The 14,599-nt window shown below is 40.0% G+C and overlaps 2 protein-coding genes and 1 long non-coding RNA gene across 3 annotated transcripts; 1 reads left to right on the top strand and 2 right to left on the bottom strand.

The window, feature by feature from the left end:
- Positions 1 to 153: 153 nt before the first annotated feature.
- Positions 154 to 2,292, bottom strand: LOC120111789. Its single transcript, XR_005513189.1, has 3 exons — positions 1,747 to 2,292; positions 702 to 947; positions 154 to 608 (listed from the first exon to the last, which is right to left on the bottom strand). It is a non-coding gene; the product is annotated as an uncharacterized LOC120111789 (long non-coding RNA).
- Positions 2,293 to 3,036: 744 nt separating this feature from the next.
- On the bottom strand, positions 3,037 to 5,555 carry LOC103707376 (aquaporin NIP1-1-like). The gene is made up of 5 exons (XM_008791831.4): positions 5,297 to 5,555; positions 4,428 to 4,649; positions 4,127 to 4,324; positions 3,636 to 3,697; positions 3,037 to 3,455 (listed from the first exon to the last, which is right to left on the bottom strand). Exons 1-5 carry the CDS (start codon positions 5,462 to 5,464, stop codon positions 3,236 to 3,238), a joined length of 870 nt encoding a protein of 289 aa, XP_008790053.1. The 5' UTR covers positions 5,465 to 5,555; the 3' UTR covers positions 3,037 to 3,235.
- Positions 5,556 to 12,380: 6,825 nt separating this feature from the next.
- LOC103707394 (CTD small phosphatase-like protein) lies at positions 12,381 to 13,912 on the top strand. The gene has a single exon (XM_008791854.3). It carries the CDS (start codon positions 12,692 to 12,694, stop codon positions 13,580 to 13,582), a length of 891 nt encoding a protein of 296 aa, XP_008790076.2. The 5' UTR covers positions 12,381 to 12,691; the 3' UTR covers positions 13,583 to 13,912.
- Positions 13,913 to 14,599: the final 687 nt, after the last annotated feature.

Raw genomic sequence — 14,599 nt, 5'->3', positions numbered from 1 at the left:
TAACACGAAAACCACTAAATTAAATGCACCAACAACATATTGCTATATGAAAATGAAACTATCTGATGGTGGTTGTTTCTGCTTTTATTGCAGTCATATTGCACATATGATGACTTTCATATCGTTATAGTGACCATGCTATTTGGTTGTATACATGTTATAGCAATAGCAACTGTTGTAACAATCAAAAAGACCATGGATGCAGCATGCACCAGTTTCATGTCTTCCACCTTCATCTTGAATTTTCAGAAATTTTCAATTAAATTCGTTATGTAACTACGGACCTCCTCTCTCAAAAAACACCTGTCAGTGAAACCATCTTGAATATCATGACAAATTTATGCATAGTTATTAGGACATTCAAGATGCTTCACTGATTTTTTGACTGGAAACATGTTATAACATAGAGACCATTATAATGGCCATTATGATGTTATACTGGTTGTTATAAAAAAAAGCATTGGTTGCCCTGCTGAAGTGATGGGGACCAGCTAAGCTTCAATTTTCAGTGCCTATCTCGAATATGAGAGAAGCCCAAAGCTCATGCTTGTCATTATCCGTTTGCATCTCTCCCCGGATGCTTTCATCTTCTATCTTTGGTGGGAACCCTGTAAACAGATAAGCACTTGTTCTTTGGTAAATGAATTACTTTGATATATCAAATGAATGCACTTTGTCTCTAATATCTTGCCTCTTCGCACCTTGGTTTTTACTGGTGTATGGATCCGGCATTATACACCGGCCTGTCAGAGAGCGATTGGCGTCAAATGAGGCTGACAGGCCCGGTCAGGTGGCAGTTTCAAATGCAACAAGGCGGCAGTTGGCAGGATCTGGTGTCTAATTAACTTGGCCTAGACCGATTGCAAATGCTTTAATGAGGCGAACAAGCAACCTTCTCGCTGTAGTAGCTTAATAATGCCAGGACTGAAGCTCAAAAATGTTTTAGCCTGAATAACCGAGCAATTATTGTTCTTGGTCACCAGGAGGCCAGGATAATGTGAGCAAAATGAATATTAATAAAAATTTAGAGTTTTTGCAATGTTACAGATGCAAACTGTTCTCTCTTCCTCAACCCTTTTCGAATTCCTTTTTCTGACGTGCATTTGTTACATACATGCATACATATATACATACATACATACATACGTGCATGCATACTGACATACATACATAGATATTCAACATGTGGTATGATGTGTGATGTATCATACGGTGTTTGGAATTTGATAGATATATACAGCATTTGCATACCTTCTGTGGCGTGGTGTCAGGCATGCTGCTGCCATTGGCCTCTTGAGTGGAGGGTGCTCGTGTTAACCCGTGTGCTATGCATGGCTGCTTGCAACCCCATGCAAAGCCCCTCTAGGCCAATGGCTGCGTGCGCAGAGAGCGGACTCATGCTTGAAGATGGCAATCTTTTTTCGTGCTAGGGTTGAAATTGGATATTAATATTTCATATCGATATTTATTTTGTTTGATAAATATAGAGACATATGTTAGTCCGATGAAAAAATTTATATATTTATTTGTTTTAAATGGATATGAATATAAATCGGATGCTAAAAGTATAAATATAAATATGAATATAAATTAGATAATAAATTTTATAGTCATAGATATTAGTAAGTTGATGATAAATCAAGCTAATACCAAATTAATATGGTCATTTATTTTTTACAAAAAATATAAGTGCCATATAAAATTAAAATATAGTTATAAATGAAATCGAATACTCAGATAGCAGACCCAACGGATCATTTGGATCGGGTTGGATCCCTCGCCTCAGTCCTTTTTCCTTGCCACCCTCTCCAAAGCCCGGTCCGACCGCCGCTGCCGCCGGGGCTAGAGTCGGGAAGGGTTGACGATGCTGTACTTGCTGATGGCCATAGCGTGGAGCTTGATGTCCTCGAAGATACACTTGGGTTTGCCCGATTGGAGGTCGAAGCAGAGGGATCGGGTGGGCGAGGCGAAAAGAGAGGCCAACGCCACACGGAGACCCATCGATCCTCCTCCTCTAATTTCTGGCCCTATCTCATCCTGATTCACAGAAGGACAAAAAGAAAAAGATTGGACGCTTTCCTTTCTTTTCTTTTCTCATTCTCCACTCCTATGGTCGGATGGGATAAGGAGGTGGTGGGTATTGGGGCAGAGGAGATCGGAGAGGAGATGTGAAAACCGGTTGAAGATTGCGACGCCGCTGAAAACATGAGCTCTGGACGCCAGCGGAAAATAAATATGCCGCTGGCTCCTGCGACGCGAACCCATAGCCATAAATGCTCTGGCTGATCTACGTGATGAAATGAAATGGGCATTTAATGTAATATTATGTGGCTGGTTGATCTACCTCACTAGTCAAATGGGAATTTAATGTAACATTACGTGTGGAAAACCAGCATAGAGTCTCAAACGGATTTTTGGCCAAATTATTTATTATTTATGTTAATTTTTAATTATTTTATATATGGGTCGCTCGGGTCTGAATTTGGTAAATAGAACGGTCCAATTTTAAGACCCGATCCGACTCCGCAGGTCTTCCAATTCAGATCCGAGTTGGGTCTAACCGGGGCGGGGCGGGTTGGGTCATGGGTAAACCCGACCCATTTGCAGCCTTAGATACAATTGAGAATCAGACATCAAAGCAATGGTCGACAATTTCAACTCACTATGGGACTCATCAGTAATTTTTCTCATATAATGACCTCACATGGTTCTACACCTCTACGGCTGTGATTGGAGAACTTTTGCGTAATCAAGGATTTTGTAAGAATCTTAAAAGCAATTTAGCTTCAACTTTATTATTATATTGAATAAAATTGGCTCCTCCGTCCTTGATTTACCTTTCGTTGAAACCAACCCAACCCTCTGGTTTGCCAACCCAACCCTTTTCCCCCTCCCTATTCTTATTTTCACTTGTTTTAAACAGGATTCCTCCCATCTTTATAGATAAAAAAACTGTTTAAGTTGAGCAAGACCTTTCCTTGATTTGAAATATTCCCCGATACTTCATAACAATATGGGTCGCAAGGGATCTGAGAATTGTTCCAAATTCCACTACCAGAGCTCTATTCATAGAAAGCGAGAGACGTTTAAGAAAGCATATAGTTACAAATAGTCTCCTTCCATGGGGAAACTTGCATCACACGCTATTGCAGAGAGAGTCTCTTTCTGTATACATTGATAGGAGGAGGAAAAGGAAATGGCTACAATAGTGTTTCTTTGCCTAGAACTAGACGTTTTAGTTGGAGTTGCTCCTGCCGAAGCTTTTAAGGAATGAGGTGCTCTTGGTGATCTCGCGCAGGGGCTTGTTGGTGAAGCGGATGAGGTTGTAGGCCCATGCTCCTGCAACTGCGCCACAGATAGGCCCAACTATGTACAACCAAATACCCCGGTACCGGTTACCCACAATTGCTGGGCCTAGGCTCCTCGCTGGGTTCATCGATGCTCCTGATATTGGGCTGTCACCCAAAAAAAAAAAGAAAAGGGAAACTAGATTCGTGCAACTTTCGAACAAGAGAAAAGGTTTCCAAACAAGAATTGTGACCCAAACATGCTACATCATGCACCAAAAAACCTTAAAAAAGAAAAAGAATAAGTTTTTTCATTATAGATTTGAATGGCTGGTTATGTTTGAATACCCGGCAATTAGCACATTTAGTAGGACGGTAGCTCCAACTGCTATCCCTGCCAATTCTCCAATCTGGACAATAGAAACGGGCAAATAAAATAAGATCGCCATTATGAACAAGAGAAAGCTAAGAAGTTTAATCAACTCCCGTGCAGTTCAAAATGGGACCAGAGTACGTTTCGAGCATATAAAAATTTGGATGAAACTTCTCCAAGAAAGTAGTTTTGCATTTCATCCTTATCCTGCATCTCATCCTCATCCCACAATTGATGTATATATATAGCCTTGTAACATATGGTGTAATATACGAAAAAAAAAAATCTTTCTTTTCTTCCTCAAATATTCTACTTGTTTGATATGTTATCAGAGCAGAGGTCTTGAGTTCGAACCTGCACTCTTTAACTTTATTATTAAAAATTTTACATGTTGGATTCACTTATTAAAAAAATAATATAAAATATATAAATAAATCTATCTCATCCTACCGGCTTTAACGCTTACCGCTCTGTTGTCGGTGGCCACACCAGATATCACAAACATGAGTAAGAAGGAGATGATGAACTCGAGCACCAGGGACTGCACATCCGAGCCAGTCGGAATTGTTCCTGCAAAGAGCTCACGTTTCCCTCCAAACAGCAGCCGCAGCGTACCGCTTGCAAGGATGGCTCCCAACAACTGAGCTGATACGTATACCGGCACCTGCGCGTAGGCAATATATATAGGTGGAAACAAGAACTTGAGATAACAATGGTCGTATCGAAAGCATAGAATTCTCGAACATGGAAGCAATGAAGCTCCGAACCTGCTTCCATGGAAACCTCCGGCATGTAGCGAAGGCAATGGTGACGGCAGGATTGAAATGAGCACCGGAGATGTGACCGACGGAGTACACCATGACCATGACCACCAGCCCCCACACAATGCATACGCCAGGGAATGTAACACTGCCCTTGCTTAGATTCACCGTCACTGAGCCACAGCCGGCGAATATCACGAAGTAGGTCGAAAACACTTCAGCCATGATCTAAAGATAAATTGGGGTGGGGGAGGAGAAAAACAGTCATCATCTCTATTGAGTAATCAGGGTGTTGGCCAACTACTTACAGCCGCAGCTTTAAAAGGCCGACCCCTTGCATCAGAAAAGGAACTGGATTTTATCTATATGTTTGGAAACCCCCTTATTTACTTCTTTTTGAGAGAACATGCCAGTAAAAGTCGTACCTAACAAATTGGTAACAATTTATATATGTATATATATATAAAGAATATTGATCTTGGTGGGTCTTGCTTTCTTTTACGTTTAATAAAAATGATGTTGGGGTTTAGAATCAAATCCAATTAACTGATCAAAGATTGAAAGTAAGAATGGTCGAACTGCCCAACGCTCTCCAAGCACGATGTATTTTTATTGAAACAAAGACAGAAATCGCAACAATATATATAGATGTATTGGAGAACTGCAACTAAATTTGATTCCTTCTCGGAGAAAAACGAAAAATTCCGAACACAGACTTCGATCCATTGGAAATACAAATCTCGAACAAACTCAGGCTAAGATAGAAAAACTATATTGAAGTATTCGTTTAATCCACCTCCGAAAAATGCGGACAGGAGAATAAGAAAGAAAGAACAAGGAATGGGATTATAAGATATGGGAGGAGGAAGTTTGACCTTTTGGAAGAAAGGAACAGAGAGACCAAAGGCACAGCCTTCGTCAGAATTTCCACAGCCGGGGTGTGGAATAGAACGCTCCTCGTCTCTCGGAAACCCAGTGTTTCCCTCCTCCATAGATCTCCCCTGCATCCCATCAGCAGTCGAATTCTCTCCACTCCCTCCCATCTCTCTCTCTCTCTCTCTCTCTCTCTCTCTCCAACCCCAAGAGAGGCACTGAGAGCAACTCCAAGGACAAGGGAGAAACCTTCGACTTGGGCTTCTATTTATCGTCAGTTGGAGGCCCGGAAAGGGGGGAGTAGGAGAATACCTAGTTGACCGGTAGAACTCGTATTCTTGGCCGAAGTCACGGGTATGAGCGGTGGAGTGAAGGAATGATGGGAAAGAGGTCTAACCGGGGAATGGTTTGGAAGGTGTGAAGGCCTGACTCTGGCTTCGGACACAGGCGGAAAAAACCAGGATGGGGAAGGGTGAGAGCATTAAAAGCTGCCCCATCGACCCGCCCCCCTTCAATGCGTTTAAACAAAATGTCAAATTTCTACAAGGTGATTTTTATTTACCTTGCTTTCCTGCAAACAGTGTTTGGGAGGAGGTGGGGACACTCATGAAAGCTACAAACACAAAATACAATAAATTATAAGCCCTAGTATTGTTTCTGCCTAAAATCTGATCAGACCGAGTTAGGTAATTTGGCAATAGGTGATTGATCGGCTCAGAGGGAATTGGTCCAAGTAGTTTAGGATCCGACCTGTAAATAAAAAAAATCAATCAGGGATTGCCGGAACATATTCAATTGGGATCCTTCTGCTTAGGTCAAGTGGAGTTTTAGTCAAAGAGAAGAGATTTGAGAGTACGAGCAATGAGCTAAAAGCAAGATGAAAGTCCTCTTACTTAGGGTTCCTTGGTCTAATTTATACAGAGAAGAGGGTGAAAGTCCGTTGTGATTTAATTGCATGATTCTCACCCTCTTCCTTATCTGTTGCCTTAGGCGTTGATGCCTTTTTTTATCCGATACCCTGATTTTGCACTAAATTGTAACTACCCCACTATCCCTCCGAAGATTCGCTCGACCGTTGATTGCGTGCGCCATATGTTGCTCAGCCATTGATTAGCCAAGCTGGCAGCCGTAATTTTAGTGGACATCGAGTCCCGGCCGTATCAAGAATGTTATATAATGATAGTGGATATTTAAATCTGTTAATATGATTATCTGAAAATGGTGGTTAATCTCAATTTTATTATCTTGGCTTAGACTTCGAATATATTGATGATAATATAGTGACAAATGTTTTGTGATATTTCAATACTTCTAGATTCCTCTATCCCTCAATCTTGACATATAATTTCATCTCAATAGCACTCTTTCAATTAATATAGTAGATTGGGGTTTTTCTCACTATTGCAGGCCTCTACTTAGCATTGGGAGGTTTGAATCACCCTTTAGATGGTTCATCTCCAACAATTTTGATAGCTCTTTTATCATCATTCGGAAAAAAAATGCATATGTCTTAATATATATATATATATATATATATATATATATATATATATATATATATATATATAGATAGATAGATATAGATATATATACCTCTTAATTTTTTTCTTGAACTTTATATATTTAGTTTGTTTGTAATACTTAAAAATGCTTTAGGGTCCAAACCTGATACCAAATAAAAGTTGTGCTACCATGTCCCACAAGAAGATTTGATGCTTCATACAACAATCCGGCGAACTAATCTCCTTATACCACATGGCATTCTACAAGAGTATTGCCTTTCTTGATACGAAGTTTGGCCCCTGTGGCATCATAGTTAATTTTTAAGCAAAAGAATGTCTATGTAATTAAAAACAAATATTTTTAAGTTGAGAGTAGATCAATTCATAAAAAAATGGTAAATTGCTAGGATCTTACACAAACTCTAGACCAAATACATGCAGCAATCCAAGCACTAGTGTTGCTAATGATAAGAATCTTGATATATATATATATATATATATATATATATATATATTCACTCTCTGGCCTCTAGTTATTTGTAGCAATTCATACTTATTTGTATCATTGTCTTCAGTTCATACTGTGTTGTGTAGGATTCTACACATCTGGAGTCCATCTGCCTAATCCATCATCTAGATGGTTACAAAAACTAAATTCCATCATCTCTTCTTTATTGCTAACTTTTCAATGACTTCTCCTCCTCTTCTCTCTCCTATACACTTGTTTTTGTACATAAACTTCTCATCAATAATTTTGGGGGAATTATTTCATTTCCTACATTACAAGTTTTTTTTTTAAAAAAAAGGCAATGCATTGTTTGTCATGCCATAAAAAGGTGAAAATATAAAATATTAATAATACTGATTGTGGTCCATTGTAATAAATTGTTTTTAAATTTTTTAAAGAATGGTAGCTGGGCAAGCTAGGATTAATTTCTCTATTTATTCGAAATCACGGCATGCTTACGAACTGATGATATAATAAAAAAAGAGAAGGGAAAGTGCATATAATACACGGTCCCATGCCCTCACTTGCATACTTTTTAGCAATCAACGGACTTCCGTCCCATGGAGAATTAATTTTCGCAACCTAACAATACGACATCTTAATGATGCGACGCATTTCCCGTTGGGCAGCTAACTAAATTATAGGCTTTAAATTGTGACCGCGGGGCAGTTGCACTTGATGGTAAACGTACATGAATCATGGACAAGCAACAAAAGCAATACGTATGTCTTAAATTCATTTTGAGATTATTTATATTTTTATAATTTCTAGAATGGTAATTTACTCTACCCTATTCTGTATCCATCTGACCATTCAAGCCTTATGAGGCTGATTTTATCTGACCAATGTGGATCCAAAGTGGATCGAGATAATGGTAAAACCCATCCAAATTGAATCTGAATATATATAAATTTCCATCATATTCTTTATCTTAACGGCCCCATTCGTGATAAAATTAAATATATTAAAAGTTAAATGCCATGATACCTAATTATTTATTTTTTTAGTTGATTGCTTTCTAGTTTAAAAAATATTTGGCTAAAAATATTTTTACTTTTGTTGAAAATTTAATTTTTTATATTTTATATTTTTGACTCTTATTTTATTTAATATTTTATAAATAAATTTTTTTATTTTTATTTGTTTGATTTGTATATGAATTATAGTTTTATTTGATCTAATCTAGGACGGATATGAAGTTGGTATGAGTTGGGTACGGATAACAGTCTTGTATAACTGACTCATTAATATTCATATCTTTTCCATCGCCAAATGGTTTTCGAATTTGGACAGGTACATTGAGTTAAACCTTTGGTTCAGCTTACTTTTCGGCACTTAAACATATATATATTTATATAAGGTATGAAGTGACAACGTGATGTGTTGCTTCATATAATCGCATCACAAAAAAACCAATCAATGCAGCTTATTCCGGCCGGAAGCAATCCAGGTTTTAAGTTAAAAACAAGCCTGTCTTATCAAATTGAAAACTAATCCTAACTCACCTCTTGAATGATGATGCTGAAGTTCCTGCAGTGACTAGATAAGTGGAACCTACCAGTCGTGACATCGTCAAAGCTTCGGCCCTAGTCGTAGATGGACCTGGCGGGATGTTAGATCATGCCATGCCACACTTTATATCGTATAATTTACTGTAGAAATGGGTTAGTTGATGTCATCAAGTCACATTTTTTACCATCTCGTTTACCTTGGAGGTTGATGGGTCTAGTCTTCTAATTTGGTTTATCCTCCTCCTTTGTTTCATGCCATGCTTAACCCCTGATTCAAATGCATGATAAGCCCAAACTTGATTGAATCCCCCCACTCTAATCCACCAGCCTCCACTATGCAGTGAAAGCATTGTCCGTCCTAATTATTATATGTAGCACAAAAATCTTATTGGCAAGTCCACCTACATGCATGTATCTTAACATAATTTTGGTGTCGGACACGGCGAGCAGAATCAAACCTACATTCCTAATGCCTCGCAAAGCCAATAAATTTCCACATCGAGTAATTGTTGTACATGGACTTTTAAACCATCAATTGTATATGTCAAACTTTGGCCTAGTCAATTGTAATTGACAACCTTGTCTTGCATCTGATTACGGAGCATTATTCTTGCGTAATTAACTCATAGCACCAACTTTTCTCCTAGCATTCACACCATATATTTCTCGTCGTGCTCTCCTACTTAATTATTGAATAGCTAACCATGCGACTTAGCCAATTGGAGGACCCCCACTATTTGAGATGGTTGACGAATGATCTCCCACCATTCACGCTCGCCACCCTCCTTTGTCTCGTCGCACCCCTTTTTATCTCCTCTTTTGGACTGTTCTCTCCTCTTTTACTCACTTTGTGATAGGTTTCAAAGACGGAACCTCCCACGTGTCTTCACGGGATTCTGATGCAGTCTTTTGTTCCTTATCTCTCACTCACATGTTGCTACTGAGGCTGACGCAAGGATTACGTTGCCTTCTGCATCACTCATATATATACCGTGAACTATTTGATTGTTTTAGTATTTTTTTTAAAAAAAAGCTATAATGTTATTTTTTTCTTTCTTATATCATTTTTTACTTTTTAAAAAATATTTGTGTTAGAACTAAATATAATGTCTTTTTTTCCTTATCTCTCACTCACATGTTGCTACTGAGGCTGACGAAAGGATTACGTTGCCTTATGAATCACTCATATATACCGTGAACTAGTTGATTGTTTTAGTATTTTTTTTTTATAAAAAAGCTATAATGTTATTTTTTTTTCTTTCTTATATTATTTTTATTTTTTAAAATATATTTGTGTTAAAACTATATATAATATGAGGATTCGTGCGGTTGTGTGTTTATTCTCATATCAGTTATTCGTTGAGTAGATCTTGGGTACTTATACAGAATCAAAAAACTCAAATAATATCTTCCGACTAGTCATTTTAGGTAAGGTCGTAGGTTGTTACAAATGATATCAGAGCGGATCCAGCCCATAATCTATTAAAATTGGAGGACACTGCAGCATGGATCCATTAGGGCTAACCACGGACCGATCGTGGTGTTTGTGATTAGATTTGAATCCTTAGCCTAACGAGGATGTTAGAGCTTGAATGGAAAGAGTATGTAAGGATTCGTGCGGGCGTGTGTTTAGTCCCACATCGATTATTCGTTGGATATATCTTGGGTACTTATATAAGATAAACGAACCCAAATAATACCTTTCGGTTAGTTATTTTGGATGAGATCCTGAGTTATTATATATAAACTATCTACTTTATAAAATAAATAAAAAAACTTTTACTTTTACCTCCCACACGGGCAGTAAATGGAGCACTTCAATCACATGATATTTTTATTCACAGCAAAAAAGTCACCACTTTTCTAGAAGGGGAATGTTCAGCGGTTTACCATGGGGACATGGATTAGTCAAAGCATGAGCTTTCCGATTCTTGTGACCCCTCGGCGTGACAAATCTATGCTTTAGACAACGTCATGGTGTGAAATGGATAAAATTTCAGCTCGATCTGGATAAAGAGAATTGCAATAAAGAAGAATTAGATCTTTTACCAAAAAGAAAAAGGTAGATTTAGATCCAAAACCTTTTCTTTAAAAAATAAGAATAATAAAAGAGCATTGACAAAAACGAAAGTTGAGACGACGTAATCTTGGTCATAGGCGGCCGAAATTAAGCCAAAGAACGTGCAAATTTTTAAACTTTGTCATACCACATAATATGTTGATTGTGTCAAACTGTGTATGCATGTGTATTGCATGGGACCGAGTGTGAACCATAATAAACCATGTTGCTTGAACCAAATTACTAGCTTCAACACTTGGCTTGCTTGGGCCGATTTGCCATGCTAATCCATACTAGCCTAATCCATCCCCCGAAGGAACTAGACATGATAATATTTCATCATCCGGCTCGAGTGGCAGTCTAGTCTGGAACTGAACCCGCTAAAAAATAAGATCCACTGCATAACCTGTACGAACACAGCAAATTGACTCGCAGCTCCGAAAACAGGAAAGTTTCTCTATAGCCTCTTCGTTTTGAGACATTATGGCTTTGGAACTTCTTGGCATTGTGCAAACAAATTAAAACCGCTAACCGATAACGGCGCTGACACGCACGCTTTCAAATTCTCTTAGACCCACTATTTAAATAACTAGAAAAAAAACTTTCTGCGCCTTTTGAATATGAGTAGGCGACTTGCTTGTGTTAAACATGTAGCGGCGGTTGGTTCGCCTCGTTAGGGAAAAAAGATGCGCATGAAGAAGCGGTTCTTTGATAAAGCAGATGCGGATGCGCTAAGGATGGAAGAAAGATGGATATTTTTTTGCTCATTATCAGACAATTACTTATTCACATACCGCTTTTATGAGTTTCCATTGATCTCTCCAACGAAGTTGCGGAAGCTATTTATGAATAAGCATTGATATGAACAAGAGGCTTCGAGAAAACTAGTGTTTTCTAAATTATATGAAGCCTTATAGATTTACAGAATCAAAGGAAACTGGAAGAACGTATCCAACAACTACTTGAAAGAGTTCTAAAAAAGATTTTGGCCATCTGCACCCGATAGTGCTGTAGCGAAACTGATTGCAAAAGAGGGTAAATCGGCCACATTAAGATTACCATCTGGGGATCCAGCACAATATTACCTGTGCATGACCCAGGAAGAGCTCGGAGGGATTCAAAGGCAGCACCTCCTCTACATAACAATCAACGTTGTGACTATCAACAAGCATAGATGGGATATGCTCGGCTGATTAGCTTCCAAGTTCGTAGACCAGCGTGAACTAATAATTTTTTTTTCTTCCAAACTTGTCAAAATTATCTTGAGATGAATGAATAGTGAGATGAAATGAATAATAATTTCTAATGCATCTATTGCACAAATCATTGTTTTAGCATCAATCATACACTTGGGTGGCATCAACATCCAGAGAAGCAAACTCATAATTATCTTTTCTAGCAGGGCTCTCCTCAAAAGAAGGAAGAAAAAGTGCCACATTGGCTATCGTGTATCAGGGTGCAGTTTTGCTAGCACCAGTGGCTTATTCACTTGCGATTCGTTGGATCATAAAGGGGCACGAGTTGACACCTTTGACCACCAGACATAAAGGTTATCACAACGTTCAAATGTACAAAACGGCCAATTCTTCTCTATATTTCCGGAGGCCAGCTTATGCCAGTAAGTAATTTCCAGAAATGCGATAAAATGGGGGGCGTGTTTTCTCCCGACCGTTGCAACCAAGCGAAATTCAAATTTCCGAACCCTCCATGACCGTTGCGTCCATCTCCCCTCAAAACGAGTAATAGTGCCAATCTCCTCCTCTCCCCCCCCCCCCCGGGCACCCCATTTCTCCCTCGAAGAAGAACAAGTTTCGAGAATGGTCTCCAAAACCCCCACGAAATTCTCCGAGTCCACCACCCCCAAATCCGCCCGCCGCCGCCTCCGCAAGAAGCCCTCCCCCCTGAAGTCCCTCATCGCCACCCCCTCGGCCGTGGCCGCGTCGATCGACCGCTCCCTCCGCTCCTGCCGCCGCCGCCTCATCAAGATCTTCTCCTGCTTGGGCATCCTTGGAACCCCCAAATCCCGCAAGCACGGCTTCCGCCGCCTAAAGACCGTCCCCCACGACGACCCGACACCTCCCGCCGCCCCTATACCCCTTCCCCCGCCCTCCTGCCCGGGAAGAAAGACGGTCATTCTGGACCTCGACGAGACCCTGGTCCATGCCAAGACCGACCCCCCTCCCGAGAGGTACGACTTCACCGTCCACCCCGTAATCGATGGCCAGGTCCTCACCTTCTACGTTTTGAAGCGCCCGGGGGTTGACGAGCTGCTCGAAGAGGCCGCCAAGGCCTTCGAGGTCGTCGTCTTCACCGCGGGGCTCAGGGAGTACGCCTCCCTCGTGCTCGACCACCTCGACCCCGGAGGGCAGATCATATCCCACCGCCTGTACAGGGATTCCTGCAAGGAAATGGAGGGGAAGTTTGTGAAGGATCTGTCGGTGATGGGGAGAGATTTGGATCGGGTGGTCATTGTGGATGATAACCCGAATGCCTATGCGTTCCACCCGGAGAATGCAGTCCCGGTGGCCCCTTTCATCAATGATCTTGGGGATAGGGAGCTTCGGAAGGTGATGAAGTTCTTGGAGGTCGCTCCTGTTTTCGAGGATACGCGGGATGCCATCTTACACATCTCTCAGATAGTGGGAATCAGAAATCCCAGATTTGAGTTGGGTCTTCTTCACTTCTGCTTCATGATATTTACGGATTGATTGACTTCAAGATAGCGGGCACCGAGTTATCATCGAAAAGGGGTTCTTGGAGTAGCTGGAAGCCAAGAATTTCCTCCAGAAAAGAGGAGATCGTAGCGGTCTTCAGGATCCTCCTGAATGTCTTGCTCCATCTGAGGTGGAATGCTGATGCAGGCTATGGATTCTCTGTGATGGCAGTAAGGAAAAGTAGTTGCATCTTAGATTCTCTGACATCGTAAATTTTATTGTTATCAAAGTTTAATTCTTTCAATTCTGAAATTTAAGTTGCCTGATAGGCCCGTTCGTGACATTTGTATTGACTATTCTTTGGTCATTCACCACCATTCTATACACCTCTTGGCCAAGCTGATTTGGTGAAATGTTGGGTGCAAAGTGTCCGACTTTTGTTCCTGATCGGGTCCCACTATCCTTCCAAAGTTACAAGGAATTTGAGATCTAATTTTAAGTTTAAAGCTTGTGTCCAGCTATCTGGAGAAATATGCTCGATGAATTTTTTAGAACTCCATTCGGGTCCTACATACCAGTTTTTGTTTCATTTTTCTGGATGATCGCTTTGATCTCGAAATACCTGCAGCTTGCTCGATGAGTCTTGTAAAAATTAGGCGCGTTATTTACTCATTTTGCGCAGCATAAGAAATGGAGAGACCTTTGGCATCCTTTTCATGTCATAGTAATCTTTCACCAGTATTGGCTCAAATTTTTCCAAGAAGGAGAATCAAACAGGTAAGAAAGTAGAGAGCCTTCATTATCATGCCATGATACATCATCCATCGGAATAGGACTGAATAAGTATTCATGATTCTCTTCTTTATTGCAATCCATTCAAATCAGACAGGCTGCAACTGACAAGTTCAGACTGCTTTATTTCTCCTCTGACAGCCAGATAAGTTGATAAACTTGTGTTTCAGTTTCCCCTGCATGCAATAATGCCATTATTGGATGTTGTTGGTGGTTGGAGAAATAATGTTTCCATCTATGCAACGATAGTTACTTCTCATGAGTAAAATTATCGATGAT

The sequence above is a fragment of the Phoenix dactylifera genome, chromosome 8 (assembly GCF_009389715.1).
Source record: "Phoenix dactylifera cultivar Barhee BC4 chromosome 8, palm_55x_up_171113_PBpolish2nd_filt_p, whole genome shotgun sequence".
Taxonomy (NCBI): domain Eukaryota; kingdom Viridiplantae; phylum Streptophyta; class Magnoliopsida; order Arecales; family Arecaceae; genus Phoenix; species Phoenix dactylifera.
Note: the sequence above shows the minus strand (reverse complement) of the source record. Positions and strands in the feature narration are given on the sequence as shown.

Bases quoted from the DNA above. Each gene is read 5' to 3' on its own strand.
- LOC103707376 (XM_008791831.4), bottom strand. From the start codon at position 5,464: ATGGGAGGGAGTGGAGAGAATTCGACTGCTGATGGGATGCAGGGGAGA. The intron at 4,325-4,427 runs GTTCGGAGCTTC...GCCTACGCGCAG, and splicing joins GGAGGTTTCCATGGAAGCAG to GTGCCGGTATACGTATCAGC. The intron at 3,456-3,635 runs GTATTCAAACAT...TTTGGGTGACAG, and splicing joins CTAAATGTGCTAATTGCCGG to CCCAATATCAGGAGCATCGA.
- LOC103707394 (XM_008791854.3), top strand. From the start codon at position 12,692: ATGGTCTCCAAAACCCCCACGAAATTCTCCGAGTCCACCACCCCCAAA.